This window comes from Azolla caroliniana, unplaced genomic scaffold (genome assembly GCF_043228905.1).
Source record: "Azolla caroliniana isolate FFs.n. ecotype wild unplaced genomic scaffold, voAzoCaro1.0.p SCAF_13, whole genome shotgun sequence".
NCBI classification, from domain to species: Eukaryota; Viridiplantae; Streptophyta; class Polypodiopsida; order Salviniales; family Salviniaceae; genus Azolla; species Azolla caroliniana.
The window spans coordinates 20852804-20870665 of NW_028230448.1; the positions used below are offsets into that span (position 1 = coordinate 20852804).

Sequence of the window (17862 nt, forward strand, 5' to 3'; positions counted from 1 at the left end):
AAAATAAACAGTTACGACTCTTGATACGAAGAGTCACATGTATCATACATAAAAAGAAAACACGCCTCTCTCTAATTGAGGAGAGAAGAGCAACAGGAAATAAAAATAACAGAATTCATCATTCTTTCTTTCTCTATCTCCTTGACTCTGTTTCTGTAGATGGTATCAGAGCCACAATTATAGAGAAACAGACAACAGAATCAATACATCGATCTGCAGACCAGAATTCTTACCTCTTTAAAGACCTGTACATTCCTGGTTCTGAACTTTTATTAAACCATGGCTCAGGCAACTTCTTCATCATCTCAAAATCTCCTATATAGAAAAACAACAATTAGCAAATTTAATAGCACCAACTACAGAGTTTGGAGCAGCAAAATGACCCTCATATTCAAACAACTAAAATTATGGGCAGTTGTTGAGGGCAAAGAGACCCAACCCACAACGTTAGACCCGAACTATGCTGCATGGGAAGAAAAAGATCTAGTGGCAAAGCTAGAAATTATGTCGAATCTGGAGGACCAGCAAGCTGACACGATCAGAAATTGCTGCACTGCAAACGTGATGTGGATCGACTTGAAAAACGAATTCGAACCAACCACAGATGGAAATCAGGTCATGACTCTAAACTCATTAGTAATTTTAAAAATGCAAGAAGAGGAGGATATGTGTGCATTTATAAACTCATGGAAACGCAAACTAGATGACTGTCTTACGTCTGGAGTTGAAATAGAGTCAAAATTGCAAAGACTTCTCCTATTAGGTGCATTGCCACCATCATGGAGCACTTTCGTCACCACCCAAAATTTCAATACAAACACAACTCTCATTGACCTCATAAATTGTATAAGACAAGAAGAGGCAATGAAAAAGGCATGTCGACCGGAACAAACACAACACACATTAACAATGGTAGCATACCATAGCAAACAACCCTCTCAAAATCAAAGAGCGGAATACAAGCCCAAATATTACCCAGAAAATTTTAGATCACAAATCGGAGGTCTTAGGTTCTCACAAATTTTCTGCACCATTTGCAAGAAATCTGGACATACAAACAATCAATGTAGGTTTAGACAAACCAAAATTAAACAACCATATCAAAGATCTAGATCTCGAGTAGAAGCCCACTTAGTTGAAGAAATCTCAAAAGATGAATCATACCCAACTGAAACAAACAATGAAAAAATTGACGACGGTTATGATGACCTCTTGCAAGCATTCCTTGCCGAAGCCTTAACAACAGAAATCGACACAAAACAGAAATCTAACAACACCTGGTATTTTGATACCGGTGCCACTCATCACATGACAAATAATAGACAATCCATAAAAAATTATAACCCCTTACCATCACCAATCCCTGTCGTGTTTGGTAATAATGGTAGGCTAAATGCTTTAGGAAAAGGGGATGTAAACCTCTTTCTGGAAAACAACCAAGTTCTTATAGTAGACAATGTTTATTTTGTCCTTGGAATCACAAAAAACCTACTATCCGTCTGTCAAGCAACCAAAAATGGCACCTCCATAAAGTTTGAAGAAACATATGCACAAATTAAGCATAAAACCCCGCATAGACAGATAACCAAATACATCTGTAAACATCTAGATGACGGTGTCGTGACGTGGCTCGCCTAGAAGCGCAGCGTTGCGCACGCAAAGGATAACGTGAAAGTGAGGAAGGAATCACTAGGATTATGGACGGAAGAGACGAAAGAGTAGAGATGGAATGAATAGAGATCAATAAGATATGACAAAATAGGATTTTTAAGGAATATAAGATAAGACAAGATAAGATATAAACTAATATATGAGAAAGTGTATGAAATTTATAATCATTTTCATGAAAGAGTTACAAAATGATTGTGCACGTCGTTGAACCTCCGAACTTTGCCTTGCAAGGTAATCGCTCTTCTCTTTCTTGATCGTAGACCACTACAATCTTCACTTCAATATTTTGATGAAGATAAGGCTCGAACCGCCTCCCTCTTGTTGAGAGTTGACCACCACGACCGCCAAGCTAGAGCTCCACCTTTATCTTAAACTTCTTCCCTTCTTTATCTATTTTTATGATATCTCTTATGTAATACATAATTTGATTGATATCTCATACCTCTCCCCCTTTTTGATCTTCTCTTTCACCCTTTAAATAGGTGCCCCCATGCATATGATGCATTGGAGGGTACAAGTCATGCATGTGATGCATGATAAACATCTCGCTCATTTGAGTTTTTATGTATGAAACAATATATGCAATAACAATAAACATGAAAATATAACCTTAAAGAGAAAGGGCCTAGCCTAATGGTAAGTGTGTTAACTTTGGTGTATGAGGTTGTGGGTTCAAGTCTCAAAATACTATTGAATTGAACATACAACTTTATTTTTATATCATGAAGCAAATCCTTTATGTAATATAAAGTATGCTTTATTTTATCTATATTACTAGTATAGAGTAAATGGTAAGATTTGAGAGTCATAGGGTGGGGTTATTGGTTCAAGTCCTCTCTTGTTTGTGTAATATAATATATTTATCTATATATATATTATTTTTCTTTACGTATATATAATATTATCATATGTGTTGTTAATATTATCTTTATATATAAAACATTATCAAATGTTATTTTAGTTACGTATTTATCTTATTGTAGACTTTTAATGTGAAGCTTTCGTACTTCACGACAACGGACTCTATCGCATCCCATGCACACCCACAACCATCACTTTAGAAGCACACTATACATCAACAAATGAACAATCTACCTTAACAATTCTGTGGCACCATCGACTCGCACACACTCATACACAAGCCATAAAAAATATGCAATTTCATAATATGGCACTAGGCCTTCCAAAAGCCCACCTCACAAACTTGACAATATGTGAAGGGTGCATTCTTGGAAAAATGCCCCAACATCCTTTTCCACGTCAACAAACCACAAGTAGTCAACCCCTAAAACTTGTCCATAGTGATCTCTACGGCCCTTTTCCTACAAAATCAATAATTTAGTGGATCAATATACTTCATAAGCTTTATCGACGATTATAGTAAATTCACCGTTATTACTTTCTTAAAAACAAAAAATCAAGCCATATCTGCATTCAAAAATTACCTTCACCTCGCTAAAAATCTAACTAACCACAAACTAAAATCCCTACAATTGATGGTGGAGGGGAATATCACTCAAAGGAATCCATACATTTTTGCCAATCACAAGGAATCCACCATCGGAGGTCCGTTCCACACACACCTCAACAAAATGGCACTGCAGAAAGAAAAATAGAAGCTTGTTAAATGCTACTAGCAACATGCTACATGTTGCAAAACTAGAATCAAAATTCTGGGAAGAAGCTATTGCGACAACTTGCTATATCCAAAATCGAGTCTACCATCACTCACTAGGCTTCCTCACTCCATTTGAACTCTGATATGGACATAAACCACACCTCCAAAATTTGAAAATATTCGGTTGTCCTGCATTTGCTCACATACTAGACACCAAAAGAAAGAAACTTGACACAAAAGCCAAGAAAGCAATCTTTGTCGGCTATGGCGACGCCCACGGTTATAAAGCCTATCGCCTATATAACCTTGACACAAACACATTTTTTTTCAGTAGAAGCGTCCTATTTGATGAAGATAACATTCTTCAAAAACCTAAGAGTCCCACAAATTCTTTAACAAACATAGAAACAGATAAACACCATCAAGGTAATGTCACTTCCTGGCCACTACAACTTGACTAACACTCCTTACATGATCCGCACCACGGCTCCTCCGGCACAACCGCTACACCATCCTCAATTTCCCTCAGCCTGACGACACCCTCACATTATCACTTCTCTGATGATGAATATGACTCCACATTTTTTGGACTCCCAAATAAACTCATCATACGATGCATAATCTTCCCCTTTGTATGAAGACAACCATGTGTACAAATATCAAAAACTTACCTGAGCAAAGAGACCTGTCTGCAACGCTCCATTACCACGGGCCGAGCAAGATGACCATATTTGACCAACTCCATCTTCTGCTCGGTTGCTCGATCATCGCCCACAGTCACCCTTGCACGTCACTGATCAAGCTTCGTCCTCTACTACCTACAGAACCATGTCTTCTGACGAGGATGGAGAAGACAGTCACGACCACATGCGACCGACACCGATAGACCATCGCGACTGTCCTGAACTGTCCATTGCTGACTTACACAGCAGGAAACAGAAGATCACGTCACCGAGCCCGCATCCTTCACTCAGTTCCCAAAATAGAACTGACCACTCAAACATCGGGCAGCCACATGTTTTGTCACACCCAAAGACTTTGAACGATTTTAACTCTCTAAACACCCTGCAAACTAAACATCAGACCATCTCTAACATCGACACTACACCTCCTAGACGCCTTAGAAAACTGTCAGACATCTACTAGGAATTAGACGAACTAGAGTGTCATTTTAGCGATCTCGAGACGGGGCATACATCTAACCTTGATGTAGACAGTCCACATATTGATTTCGAAGAACCTACCAATGTTGAAGAAGCACTTCAGAGCCAAAATGCCGATTATTGGATAAACGCAATGAAAGACGAAATGCATTCCCTCACCAAAAATGAAACATGGGACCCAGTGACAAAACCCTCCGACCGTAAGATCATCACTTGCAAGTGGGTACTCTGAATAAAGTATGACCCTCAAGGACAACCTGTTCGCTTCAAAGCAAGATTAATTGCTCGAGGTTTCACACAAGTATTCGAAATAGACTTCACAAATACTTTCAGTCCTACACTACGAATAACATCTTTTCGACTACTTGTGGCCATCGCTGCGGCTCAAAAGCTTGAGCTTCATCACTTGGATGTTCAAACTGCGTTTTTACATGGTGACCTCGAAGAAGAAGTCTATATGGCGCAACCCCCCTATTTTCAAAATACACAATTTCCAACACACGTCTGCAAACTTCAGAAGTCTATCTACAGCCTAAGACAATCACCTCGAGCGTGGTACTGTCGTCTCCATACTTTCTTAATAAAATGTGGCTATAGTAGACTTAAAAGTGAACCTAACATCTATCTTAGAAAATCGGCATCCAACTTCATCATATTAGGAGTATATGTGGATGATTTTCCCTTATTATCAAATTCTCTATCTCATTTAAATTTTTGTAAACAAGAGTTGAAATTAGTTTTTCCTATCACCGATCTTGGACCCATGACCTATTTTCTAGGAATAGAAGTAAAAAGAAATACAAGTCTAGGACAAATCTCACTCTCACAATCTCAATACATTGATAATATTCTAAAATGTTTTAACATGGAACACTGCAAACCCATATCTACCCCACTTCCTACCACAATTAAGTTGTCCATTGAAGATAGTCCAAAATCACTCATAGAAGAAACTGAAATGGAAAACATTCTCTATAGACAAGTAATAGGCTCCATACGATATCTAGTTTGTAGTACGAGACCAGATTTATGTTTTAGTACAGGATTACTATCATGATTTATGATGAACCCTAGCCCCAAACATTGGCAAGCACTTAAGAGAATTCTTAGATATCTTAAACATACTAAACACTCGTGTCTTACTTTTCAATCCATGCATTCGGAGTTGATCCAACCAAAATTGTGTGGATGGGCAAACCCCTCAACTGCGCTTCATGGATGGACCGACGCCAACTGGAGAGGAGATGTGGATGACCAAAAATCCACAAGTGGCTACGTTTACACCTTTGCAGGAGGAGCGATTGCGTGGACGTCGAAAAAACAAACTATGGTTTCACTATCTTCGACAGAAGCGGAATATGTTGCCGCTACCCTAGCTACAAAAGAAGGAATTTGGCTAAAAGCCATATTAGAAGAAATAAATTTTGCTGAAGAAAAACCAATAGAAATCTACTGCGACAATTAATCATGTTTGAAGTTGGCAAGCAACCCAAGAATTAGCGACAATATACGTCACATATCTTTCAAGCATCATTTCTTAAGAGACATGATTGAAGAAAAGAAGATCAACATAAAGTTTATGCCATCAACTTTGATGTGGGCAGATTTCTTAACAAAGCGAGTAGCAAGTCATAAACATCTACAATGTTGCAAAAACATTGGACTACTCAATCATACAAAAACTGAAGATAAAAGCTTCGAATTTTGATTATTTTCCTTAGGGAGGAGTGTTGGAAAATATAAGGAAAACAATAAAATTGTAAAATTATTAAAAAATAAATAGTTACGACTCTTGATATGAAGAGTCACATGTATCATACATAAAAAGAACACACACCTCTCTCTAATTGAGGAGAGAAGAGCAACAAGAAATAAAAATAACAGAATTCATCATTTTTTCTTTCTCTATCTCCCTGTCTCTGTTTCTCTAGATTCTATTTGTCCAAGATTTTCCCAAAGATGGGCACAAGAAGTTGATGCTTAACTTCCCTAAGTAATTTGGTCTAGGGTATTCCTAACTTCATTTGTCCAACATTTTTCCAAAGATGGACATGTTCAAGAAGATGTTTTTGCACAAGCAAGTTAACAAACCACATGCACCAAATTTGGAGTAATATATAGAGTATTATGATTACCATATGATGACTCGAACCTATGACCTACACATCCTTCATGCATTTAAGAGAGAAACTATTCAAACAGGTTCACGATCAAGATGACGCATTCTAGTTCAATGTTAGTCTTCAACTCAAATGTTTGAAAAGCAAGTTCATGACATTAGAACAACACTTGCTGGGGGATCTACAACCAGTCAACATGGAGATGCAACAACGACATGAAGATTTGACACAACCGGTGCAATAAATTGAAATTAGCATTGCAAATTGTACAATAACAAGGAGCCAGAACACAAGTTTGTGGAGAGGAGCCAAACATTATCCTTTTTGGGAAGTTTGATGTCTCATGTTTACAATTTAAGGATTCTTGAATCATGTACGATTTTGTAATCTATATGCACCTTGCTTGTTCCTTGATTGATGCATCTTGAGTAAGTTTATAGGCACATGAGTGAGTGGGTCAACAATAGCATGATTTATACCTTTGCTAAAGAAGGGTCTCCATTGTTAAATGATTTTGGAGAATTCATAGAGGAATTCAAATAATGTTTTGGAGACATGGATAACATGAGAACAACTATAAACAAAATTTGAAGAATTCCACAAGAAGATCGACTAGCTTTGATAAATGGAGAAGAATTCCATCTTCTTGCTTGTGATATTCCTTGGATGAACAAGCATTAGTGGAATAAATTTAATATGCCAGGCTACATAATGATGTTATAGATCTTCGTCTCACTTTTACTGAGGAGCCATGCTCATTGAGGCAATCACTCGAGTAGCATGAATTGAGAGCAAACTTTCTGAGAGCCAATCAAAATGACTATAATAAATGGCAAGTCCAAGATCAATTGGTGTGTTCGAGCAGAATATGCCTATGTAACATCGTTGAGTCATGTATCAATGCCAAATTCATACATGTTTTTATTATCATTATTATTATTACACATAGTGGCAATGACGCCATATGGTTAACATTAGGCATTAAGATTATAAAGGAAGTGATTAAAGAGAGAGAGAGAGAAAGGATTAAGCTCTAGCTTTTTATAGTTTCACCTCTATCATCTTCCTTATTTAACAATACAACTTTATATATTATTCAAATGTCAATCACTCTCTTTCTACATCTACAATGAGTGTTAAGTGGATTCCAAGACTCTAGGAATTGGGAGGTTGGATATTTGTTGAATACTTTATGATTAGTTTCACAACGAAAAAGAAAATGGATAAGATAATACAATGAATGAGCTTAGTTGGTGTAGCTATTCGTAGCTAACTAACCCAGAGGTTGAAGGCTAAAAGCCCACTTAAACACAAAGCACAAAATCGTTTTTGATAACTATGGCGATGAAAGGTGACTAGATACACCTAAGTGGACACCCATGCATAATTAGAAAAGGGAAATCGTATAGGAATGAAAACAAATGTCTAAGCTACTATAAGCGCATCCCTACGACAACTTTTTTGGGTATCATGTGATTTTTGGGTGGAGAGGTTTTCCTTGATCTTTTTATTCCGTCGTCTTTTGGAACTTCGATTTCGCATAGGGGGATTTTACGTAAGATAGTAAGACTAGATTTTGGTGTTAGAGGAGATCAATTTTGATGCAAAGTGATCGAAAGTTTTAAAGGATGATCAAGTCATACATGTGCTTTGGATTTTAACATCTTTGAATTCGTTTGTTTTTGTCCAGCCCACTCTAAACCAAAGCTTATTTATAATAGCAAGGTTTGTAATTGTCTTATTGTCTTACATCTTTTCTCGTATTAGAATAATCCATATTTATTATGTGCTAATGTATGTTTGTGTTTATGATTGAGGGACCTTTTGAAAGGAGTGTTTGTCTTTGTGTTTTGAGTGGATTGTTTATTTTGAGTGATTGAGTTAGTGTACCTATGGCAAAGTCATGAATTCTTGAGGGCCGTGATCATTCTTCTTGTCTTTCTTACTTTGTGTTCTGATCCTACTTAAAAATAAACTAACAAAACCTACCAAAACGCATGCCCAACAATGAAGTGAGCCTACTGAAGAAGCTTGTAAATGAAGGAAACCAATGAGGCCACTCAATGAAGTGTATCAACAAAAGAAGCCTACTCTTAAGCTTATCAATGAAGCCTAATCATGAGTCTGTTTTACAAAGCTTACTCTTGTGCCTACCCATGAAACCTACCAACAAAAGTGTACATATTTTGTTAGAGAAAAGAAGATAAATGTTAGTGATAATGCTTAATAAGTATAAAGTATCCATTTCCTAGCACCTATTAGAGTATTTTGTTTTTAGTTGGGGAGTTTTAAAAGGGTAGTCATTTGTTTTACAAAATTTCCAATAACACCCTTAAGATTTTTTAAATACCAAGATCTCTTTTCGTGTTGCCAAAACAATCCTATCTCTCTATAATAGAGAGCGATGGAGATGAAATTGGTAGGCATCCATGGATCGCAGAACGAGCTAACAAAGAATGGGGAATCATAACATCCAATAGCTACTACTATATGGTGGGCATGTCCATCATAATTTTTAGGTGCTCTTGCTCGAGCTAGGCCTCCATATCTAAACACAAATTGTGTATATCCATTGGAGAAACCTAAATACAATCTAAAATGTGATCGATCGCATGGGTCGAACCAATGACAAAGATTGAATTCGGATTCTCTCAATTTTTATGGCATTTAATGGTATGGATCAAACATATGTTTGTGGAATGTTTCAAGAATTAATGCTCTTAGCAATGACACATTCAATGTTGGAGACCTTAAGTATCATATAGGGTGGGTTTAGCCACATATATACGAGACCTTGAGATGCTTCTAAGGTTCCTAAAGAAAGGAGGCAAGCCTTCCTTGTCACTTGGTGACCTTGTATGGTAGTACGTATGTCCCGGATTGTTTCTCCTACATTGTTTTCTTCATGGCATTCCCAAGTATAGTTAGTAGAAATTGTTGGTAAGATCTCATGAGGATTAGGTGACATTCCACATTACTTATATAATATATATCCCTCTTTAATATAGAGAGAAAGCAAACTCAAGGGTACTCAATGTTCGACCTTTCTATATTTTCAAGGGCATATAGTGAAGCAATTGTAGAGTTAAGTTTGAAACAGAGCGCATTGGTAGGCAAGAATCACACAGTAGACCGAATTTTGTAAACTGGATATTAGAGGGAGGAGTGATGCGGTGCATGACACATTCTCTAGACATCGTTGTGGGCCATGTCTATGACATACAAAAGTTTTGTTTAAATCCCAATACTCGTTAGATGATCTGTCCTTATGTACAAAAGACCAATAAGTTGTGGGCCATGTCTATGACATACAAAAGTTTTGTTTAAATCCCAATACTCCTTAGATGATCCGTCCTTATGTACAAAAGACCAATAAGTTATCAAAGGAATAGGATCTGTTTTTCTGTACAAAAGAGCAATAATTTATAAAAGGAAGGATACGTGTACTTTGGGGGTTGACCATACAAAGAGGTATAATTCCATTACATTTCTGGCTGTATTTCCATGAGATTCCTGGCATGTTTTGTGAGTCGTTGAAATTCTGCAATTCACATTACGTATCGCATTTCGCTGCGTTCTTCATCGTTGCAAGAGCCGAGATATCCGTTGCCGAGTGAGAGAGTGAGTGTATATATAGCCACATTTAGCATGGCCATTAGCTTCAAGAGGAATTGAGATTGAAGGAGGAAAATGTAAGAAAAGTTCAGAAGATAATGGGCTGGATTGACAACAGAGAACAAGAGAGAGTTTTCAAAGAATGAAGAACAAGGTAAGATCTTATATTAAAAACAGGTGTATTGCAATGTAAGAACCTACAGAAAAATCTAGATGTAGTACCACACACACTACTAAACAATACTATCTGTTACTTCTTTGTAACTGTTGTTTTGTCTTTTTCCTTATTGTCTTTTGTAACTCATGTTTTGGCTTTATCCTCATAACTCATGTCTTATCATTTGTGGTGTAAATAGGTAATCTTAACACCCCCCCGTAGCTGTGACACCACCAACTCATCTATTTGGATGAATACTTAATCCAATATGGTGGCAGCAACTCCAATGTTTTGCGTTGGGTACTGGCTTGGTAAGAAAATCAGCCCACATAGTTTGTGTTGAAGTATGTCCAATCGAGAGGTTAGATTCTTCAAGAAGTTCTAAGATGAAGTGATGCCGTGCACGGATATGCTTGTTCTGCTCTGTGATCTTGGGGTCCTTAGTGATTTTGATGCAGGATTGGTTGTCACACCATAACTTGAATTCAGAAATTTTGAGGATGGCAAGTTCATCAATGATGGACTTCAACCATAATCCTTCCTTAGTAGTGAGAGTAGCTGCTATATATTCTGCTTCAGTGGAAGAGAGGGCGACAATAGCTTGTTTCTTTGTTCGCCATGAAATGGCACCACCTGCAAATAGGAATACATAGCCAGAGGTGGATCGAGAGGTATCCTTGTCCCCCCCCCCCCCCCCAATCTACATCCGTCCAACCATGTAGTGGTGTTGATAGCCAGCCTTGGATATTTGAATTATGGGCTTTAGAGTATGATGTGTAAGTAAGTGTCATATCCCTTGTGTACTTTAGATAACGTAATACTCTTTTAAGTGCTTTCCAATGGTTAACTCCTGGATTCTCCATGAATCTTGATAGGTATCCAGTGGCAAAAGATAAGTCGGGTCGGGTGCAACTGACGAGGTATCGAATGCTCCCCAACACTTGGCGATACAGGATATTCTTCATAAAGTAAGTTTCTTCAGTTGTATGTGGTGAATCTTCAGATGATAATTTGCATGGTACTGTGAGGGGAGTGGAGATTGGAGAACACTCAAACATATCAAACTTGGTTAGTATATTATCAACAAAGTTTTCTTGTGATAGGGAGAGTGTACCTAGAGTTCGATTCCTTTTTACATGAATCCCAAGAAAATGTTCTAGTGGCCCAAGATGTTTGATAGGGAATTGTTGTCGTAACTCTGCAATAAATTCCATTACCAAGTCTTCCGATGTCCCAACAATAGGTAAATCATCTACATAGACTCCCAAGAGTAAGAATTCTGTTCTTGTTTTCCTTATATATATATTAGGTTTCGATTGAAGTTGTTGAAATTTGATTGATAAGAGGAACCTATGAAACTTGGCATACCATTGTCTAGGGGATTGTTTTAGGCCATATAAAGGTTTGTTAAGTTTACACACATACTTAGGGTCTATATTATTATCTAACGTTTGGGGTTGTTCCATATATATATCTTCTTCTAAATCACCATGTAAAAACGCTGTTTCAACATCAACATGATGAAGTTCAAGATTTAAATATGCCGTAATGGCAAGAATCAATCGAAGTGCAGTGATCTTTAGAGTGGGTGAAAAAGTTTCATGGTAGTCCACACCTGGTATTTGTGAGAATCCTCGAGCTACTAATCTCACTTTGAACCTCACGGGAGTACCTAGGGCATCATATTTCTTTGTAAAAAGCCACTTACAAGTGATGACATTGGCGCGACAAGGCCGCGGTACTAATGTCCATGTGTGATTCTTTTGGAGTGCTGAGAATTCAGATTTAATTGCCGCAACCCAATTGTCTTTTTCTTTACTTTTTAATGCTTGCTTGAAGGTGAGAATTGGAGCTGTGTCGTAGTTGTCTCCTTCGATGATGGCTGCAAAGATGGATATGTCGGACTCCGTCTCTGTTGCGAAGTGACATGTGGACTTTTCAAGCACCTCGTCCTTAGTTGCATCATAGATATCACTAAGTAACCTTACCTTAGTCTTTTTAGCCCTAATTTCTTTGTCTTTTAAGGTTGTTTTGGAGAGGTTGCAGGTTTTTAGGCGGTCGAGATCCATATTCTCAGATCTGGAGCTTTGTTTTCTTGCAGTCATGGAGGATGCACAGGGTTGGATGTGGTCGCCACTCGTATGCTCAGGTTCAAGGCTTCGAGTAATATATTGTGCAGTGGATTGATTGTTGCTTTCGAGGCTCCAGTCATACACTTGTTCACCTTCGGGGCTTTGAGCATCAGATTGGCGGAAAAATTGACTACCAATTTTGAGGTTTTGAGGACACTCTGAGGTGTAAGGTTGTAGGTGACCTGAACTTGTATGTTCAGATTCACAATTTCGACATTCGGATGTTGAGGAAGAGCTGTTGGGTTGTTGGCAGTGCATTAGCACATCCTCAGGTTCGAGACTTCGAGTGGCTAATTTGGTAATCATAGGCTTGGTGGCGGTCTTCGCAGTAGAGATTCCCAACCCCTCATCTTGAGTGGTTAAGATCTGAGAATGAGGTAATTGGTTGAGTTTCTCTCCTCTGTTTTTTGTTGCATTAGTTGTTGGCGCACCATGATTGTTGTGTAGTTCGACGTTGATGATGTTTGTCCCATCATTTTCAAATTCCATTGCTGTTGCTTGAGGAAGTCTTAACTTTGTGATTTCCTTGGTGAGGTGTTCACTCTCGGTTTCTTTCATTACATATGATGACCTAGAAAAAAGACTTTTCTCATCAAACTCCACAGAACAACTAAATATTATTTTACCTGTATCAGGAAGGTAAATTCTGTATGCTTTTACTCCATATGGCTCCCCATATCCAATAAATTTTCCTTTGATGCATCGATCCTCAAGTTTTGTCCTCTTGGCAGGTTGTATGTATGCAAATGCAGTTGCTCCAAATACTCGAAGATGTGATATCTCAGGTGGGTACCCATACCACATGGTGTATGGCACTTGTCCTTCTATACCTTGGTGAGGGGTTCTATTTTGTAGGTAACAAGCTGTGGCGACTGCTTCTTCCCAGAATCTCGAGGCCATTCCACTCGTCTTCAACATACTCCTAGCAGCATTTAATAAGGTGCGATTCTTTCTCTCGGCTATCCCATTTTGTTGAGGTGTGTAGACAGTTGACTTTTGATGAAATATACCATTTTTTTCGTTAAAGGCTTCCCATTCTTGTGAAACAAATTCCCCACCATTGTCACTTCTTATTACTTTAACTTTAAGTTGTGTTTGATTTTCAACAAAGCTCTTATATGCACAAAATGCTTTGAATGCATTTCCCTTTTGTTTAAGAAAGTTAACCATTGTAAATCGCGAAGTGTTATCAATAAATGTTATAAAGTACCTTGCTCCGGAGAGTGAGTTGGGAGTTATCGGTCCACATACATCCATGTGAACAAGTTGGAGTAGTTCCTTTGTCTTTGAGTTACTGAGCGGGAATGATTTTTGAGCCATTTTCCCATACATGCATCCTTCGCAAATATCAATAGATTTAAAGATTGTGGAAGGTAAACCTCTTACTAGGTTCTGATTTTGACACAACTTGAGTATTGGTGTATGTAGATGACCGAACCGGCAATGCCATAGATAGGTGGGAGACACATTGTCTACTCCTCCTTGATGTACTTCAACAGCTAATACTTCTCCAAGATTTGCCTTGACAGGATATAGTTGCCCTTGTTTTGGACATACAATTTTTATCTCATGTTGATCATCTTGGATGTATAGGGTAGCTTGTTGTTTGCTGAATTTGACTGTCATTCCTTTTGCAGTAGCTTGTCCCACAGATAATAGATGTTTTGCAATTCTAGGTACAAAGTATATATCTGAAATTTGTACAACATGATTACTAATGAGTCTTAATTTGATATTACCTTTCCCAACCGGCACTTTTTGACCTTTGTCTCCGAAGGTGACCTTCAATGGTATTGGGAGCTCTTGATAGTTGTCCAACCAGTCTTTTCGATATGTTAGATGGTGAGTAGCCCAGGTATCCAAGAACCAGGTGCTATCATCTTCATTTTCTTCAAATGTGTTTGCATTATATGCTTGAATATACTCTTCTTCATCAGGTTCTCCATTTTGTTCAGGTGCATCTTCAAAAGAATATTCTGGATTTCTATCATCTTCTTGTTGGATAACCACATTATGTGCTTGGGGTCGGTTGGATAACCACATCTTCCTTCTTGCAATATCTACAGACGATTCTAAAGCTTCCATTTTGTCGTGAGTTGTTCCCTAGTATTTTTGTGCTTCACTCTTGATGTATGTTTTGTTATTATTAGATTCATTATTTCTTACTTTTTCAGGTCTGTATCTTTGTTGGTTTGCTGGATGACCCCTTTGGAATCGATTGATGGAGACTGCCATTGCAATCGGTTGAGCATTATTCTTCTTTTGTCGTCGAATGTCTTCATGACGGATCTTAGTAAGTAGCTCAGACAATGTTGCTGTGCTACTATGCATAGTGATGAATGTTCCCCAAGATTCGGGGAGTTTGCTTAACACTAATCCAATCTTGATGTCTTCTGAGATGGAGTTGCCGGCGGTAGTTGCATCATCCATGGCTGCCTCCCAAGTTGATAAGAAGGTAGGAACATCTTCTTCTTCCTGTAAAACACACATATTAAACAGGGTAGCTAAGGTGTGGAGTTTAGTTGTACCATCTTGAGGTTCGTATAGTTCCTTCAGTTTTGCCCACATTGCAGTTGCAGATGTGAGTTTTCGAATAATTTCTGACTGCTTTTCATCTACATTTAACATTATCTCTAGTCTAGCTCTTTTATCCAGCTTTCGCCACTCATGCCATTCGTCTGACTCTCGTTTTGCAGGTTCTGGACTAGCGCCAGTAGTGATGTCGAGGAGCTCCTCAACATCAAGTAGCAGCTCCATTCGAGTCTTCCAGGTTTTGTAGTTTTTCTCCGTTAATTTGTCCAAGGTATATTTTCTGCTTGAGCTTGCCATAGTGATAGTTTTTAGATTTGTTTATTTCAGAAAATCTGTGATGAGTTTTGTTGGTTATAGGGGAGTATGAGATTCAGATTGTGCAACTGAGCTCTGATACCATGTAAGAAAAGTTCAGAAGATAATGGGCTGGATTGACAACAGAGAACAAGAGAGAGTTTTCAAAGAATGAAGAACAAGGTAAGATCTTATATTAAAAACAGGTGTATTGCAATGTAAGAACCTACAGAAAAATCTAGATGTAGTACCACACACACTACTAAACAATACTAGTTGTTACTTCTTTGTAACTGTTGTTTTGTCTTTTTCCTTATTGTCTTTTTTGTAACTCATGTTTTGGCTTTATCCTCATAACTCATGTCTTATCATTTGTGGTGTAAACAGGTAATCTTAACAGAAAAGATGATGATCATGAGGCTCCATATGTGTTTCCTGCTGCCTGCCCTTACCCTCCTCCTCCTCCTTACTGTATTGAGCTCCTCCTCTTTGCTTCCCTCAATCTACAGTGTGTCGGCGCAGGGCATCTCAGGAACGTGTCTCCTGAGTTTAAGCACATCGCGAGACGCTTGTGCTGGATTCTACAGCAGCGAAACTACATGTTGCCCTGTCTATAAAACAGAAGTAAATGCTCACCCCGATTGCTATTGCGACCGCTCCCTCGATCGCACTTCCCTCGTCCAACTGGCCACTGCCTGTTCCTTCACTCTCCCCCAAAATCTCACTTCATGCTTTTCATCAGGTATAATATATTGTAATCATTTCATTAACCAGATCAAGCAGGCGATGTAGCTTAATGCACTCCATTTATTCGATCTTATCTATCCATTTATCTATGTATGTATTGGCAAAGCACCATGAATACAACCGTATTAGGATATGAAATTGGAACCTTAAATATCAAGTGATCGATTTTGAAAAACATGGATCTTGAAAATGTAAATGTTTACTGCAACATACGTGAATGATGCCTATGTGGACATGCCGGATGCTTCTTCATAATATATATATATATATATATATATATATATGTGCATCCGGCATGTGAATGATGCCTATGTGGACATGCCGGATGCATCCTCATAATATATATGTGCATACATTATGCATACTTGATCTGAAGCCATAGGATTTGAATAATGAAAGAAGGGTAACTGCATGTATACTTAAATTTTAAAACTGATTGTATATTTGCAGGCACATCACCACCATTCTTACCGTCAACACAAACACTCATCATGACGGCTGTAACAATTGTGGTGGCTTTGTTCATGTGAAGGAAGTATTTATATTTGATGATGATCCAAAATAGCCTACTGTCAGTACACAAGAAAATATGTACCTAATACCTTGCACTGTAATATCTCCCATAACATTCCCAATAATGATCAAAATACGTGTATGTATGTGTGTCCTTAGTGAGAGACCCATGTCTTAAGAACAAAATCACAATTCTTTTTGTATTCAATTGTGAGATTGCCCCAAGGGATGGAATAATGACATATGATCGTCTATTGTAGCTTGATCAATTTTGTTTTATATTGTTGGAATCCAGCAGTCAAATGCGATAAGAAATCCAAAGATGAATGTGGATATGGTAAGGTATAAGTCAATGATTAAGTCTCAAAGTAATTTGGTCTATGGGAATTTCGTAGACTTCATTTGTCCAAGATTTCTCCAAAGATGACGATAATTTTGAGAAATCTGGAGGGTCTTTTGGGCTGTTGGGAGATTCTGATTGTTGTTATGTGTCAATATACGATATACGCACATTGATATGAGTGAAAAATCCACAACAACAAAGAAGATAAAGATGGATGAGATGTTTGATTAATAGAGAAATAAAGAAATATATGTCAAGGAAAAAAAAAAGTTAAGATAAATAATATATGTGGCTTAAAATTATATGCCCATTTTTGTAGTTGAATGCTATATTCATAAAAAACGTTTCATCTTGTTGTCCATCCACCTTCTCCTTCCTCCTTTACATGAGGCTCCACTACAATGCATGTCTCCAAACTCTCTTCCACTTCCACAACCATTGGCTCATCTCCATGTGCCATCTCTTTACACGACCGTTCCACTCTTGAGATGATATACATCTCTCTTGCCTTTCGGCCTCATTATTAGCCTATGCACTGTCCCATGATGAGAAAGTATGTTCTACACCTTCTCCTTTGGTATCTTCGTTTTACCTCAATAGGGCCTTCATATTGGCCTCACGCTTTGTCCTCATATCCAAGGAGGCCACTCCATTGTCTTCCACTTTTTGCCTTGGTTTAAGCTCCATGGCTCAATATATCCTTTTCTTCATGTGAAATCTACATACATCTTTAAGCTTTTATACGAACTTTTAATGTAGGCATCCATATTTAATACCATCATACATTTCTCCCTTGAGCTTTCTTCTCTTGGTGGAAAGGCATAAACCCCTATAGACCTCCTCGGCCTATTTTAGTAGGCTTTGTCATTGTCAGTAAAATTCCCATCTCCCTTTTATCATGTCGTGGGCGTACTCTTTCCACTTTACCCCAATCTTAAAGTCAACCCATTTGCTTCA

At 38.0% G+C, this 17862-nt stretch overlaps 1 protein-coding gene, 2 long non-coding RNA genes and 1 pseudogene across 10 annotated transcripts; 3 read left to right on the top strand and 1 right to left on the bottom strand.

Annotated features, from left to right (window-relative positions):
• Positions 1–10029: 10029 nt before the first annotated feature.
• Positions 10030–10190, bottom strand: LOC147856651 (5.8S ribosomal RNA; annotated as a pseudogene).
• Positions 10191–10529: 339 nt separating this feature from the next.
• LOC147856652 (uncharacterized) lies at positions 10530–14510 on the top strand. 7 transcript variants are annotated; one of them, XR_015530740.1, is made up of 11 exons: positions 10530–10655; positions 10789–11124; positions 11220–11312; positions 12184–12853; positions 13052–13115; positions 13208–13261; positions 13332–13416; positions 13905–13963; positions 14114–14152; positions 14254–14318; positions 14432–14510. It is a non-coding gene; the product is annotated as an uncharacterized LOC147856652 (long non-coding RNA). The 7 variants fall into 7 exon arrangements; XR_015530739.1 differs by having other exon boundaries at positions 13905–14152; XR_015530741.1 differs by having other exon boundaries at positions 12184–12322; positions 12446–12853; positions 13052–13261; positions 13905–14152.
• Positions 14511–14519: 9 nt separating this feature from the next.
• On the top strand, positions 14520–15485 carry LOC147856653 (uncharacterized). Of its 2 annotated transcripts, none has more exons than XR_015530746.1 (5): positions 14520–14567; positions 14651–14769; positions 14875–14931; positions 15173–15246; positions 15366–15485. It is a non-coding gene; the product is annotated as an uncharacterized LOC147856653 (long non-coding RNA). The 2 variants fall into 2 exon arrangements; XR_015530747.1 differs by having other exon boundaries at positions 15173–15279; positions 15366–15457.
• Positions 15486–15706: 221 nt separating this feature from the next.
• LOC147856654 (uncharacterized) lies at positions 15707–16841 on the top strand. The gene is made up of 2 exons (XM_087329554.1): positions 15707–16044; positions 16500–16841. Exons 1-2 carry the CDS (start codon positions 15708–15710, stop codon positions 16577–16579), a joined length of 417 nt encoding a protein of 138 aa, XP_087185680.1. The 5' UTR covers position 15707; the 3' UTR covers positions 16580–16841.
• The last annotated feature ends 1021 nt before the right edge of the window (positions 16842–17862 follow it).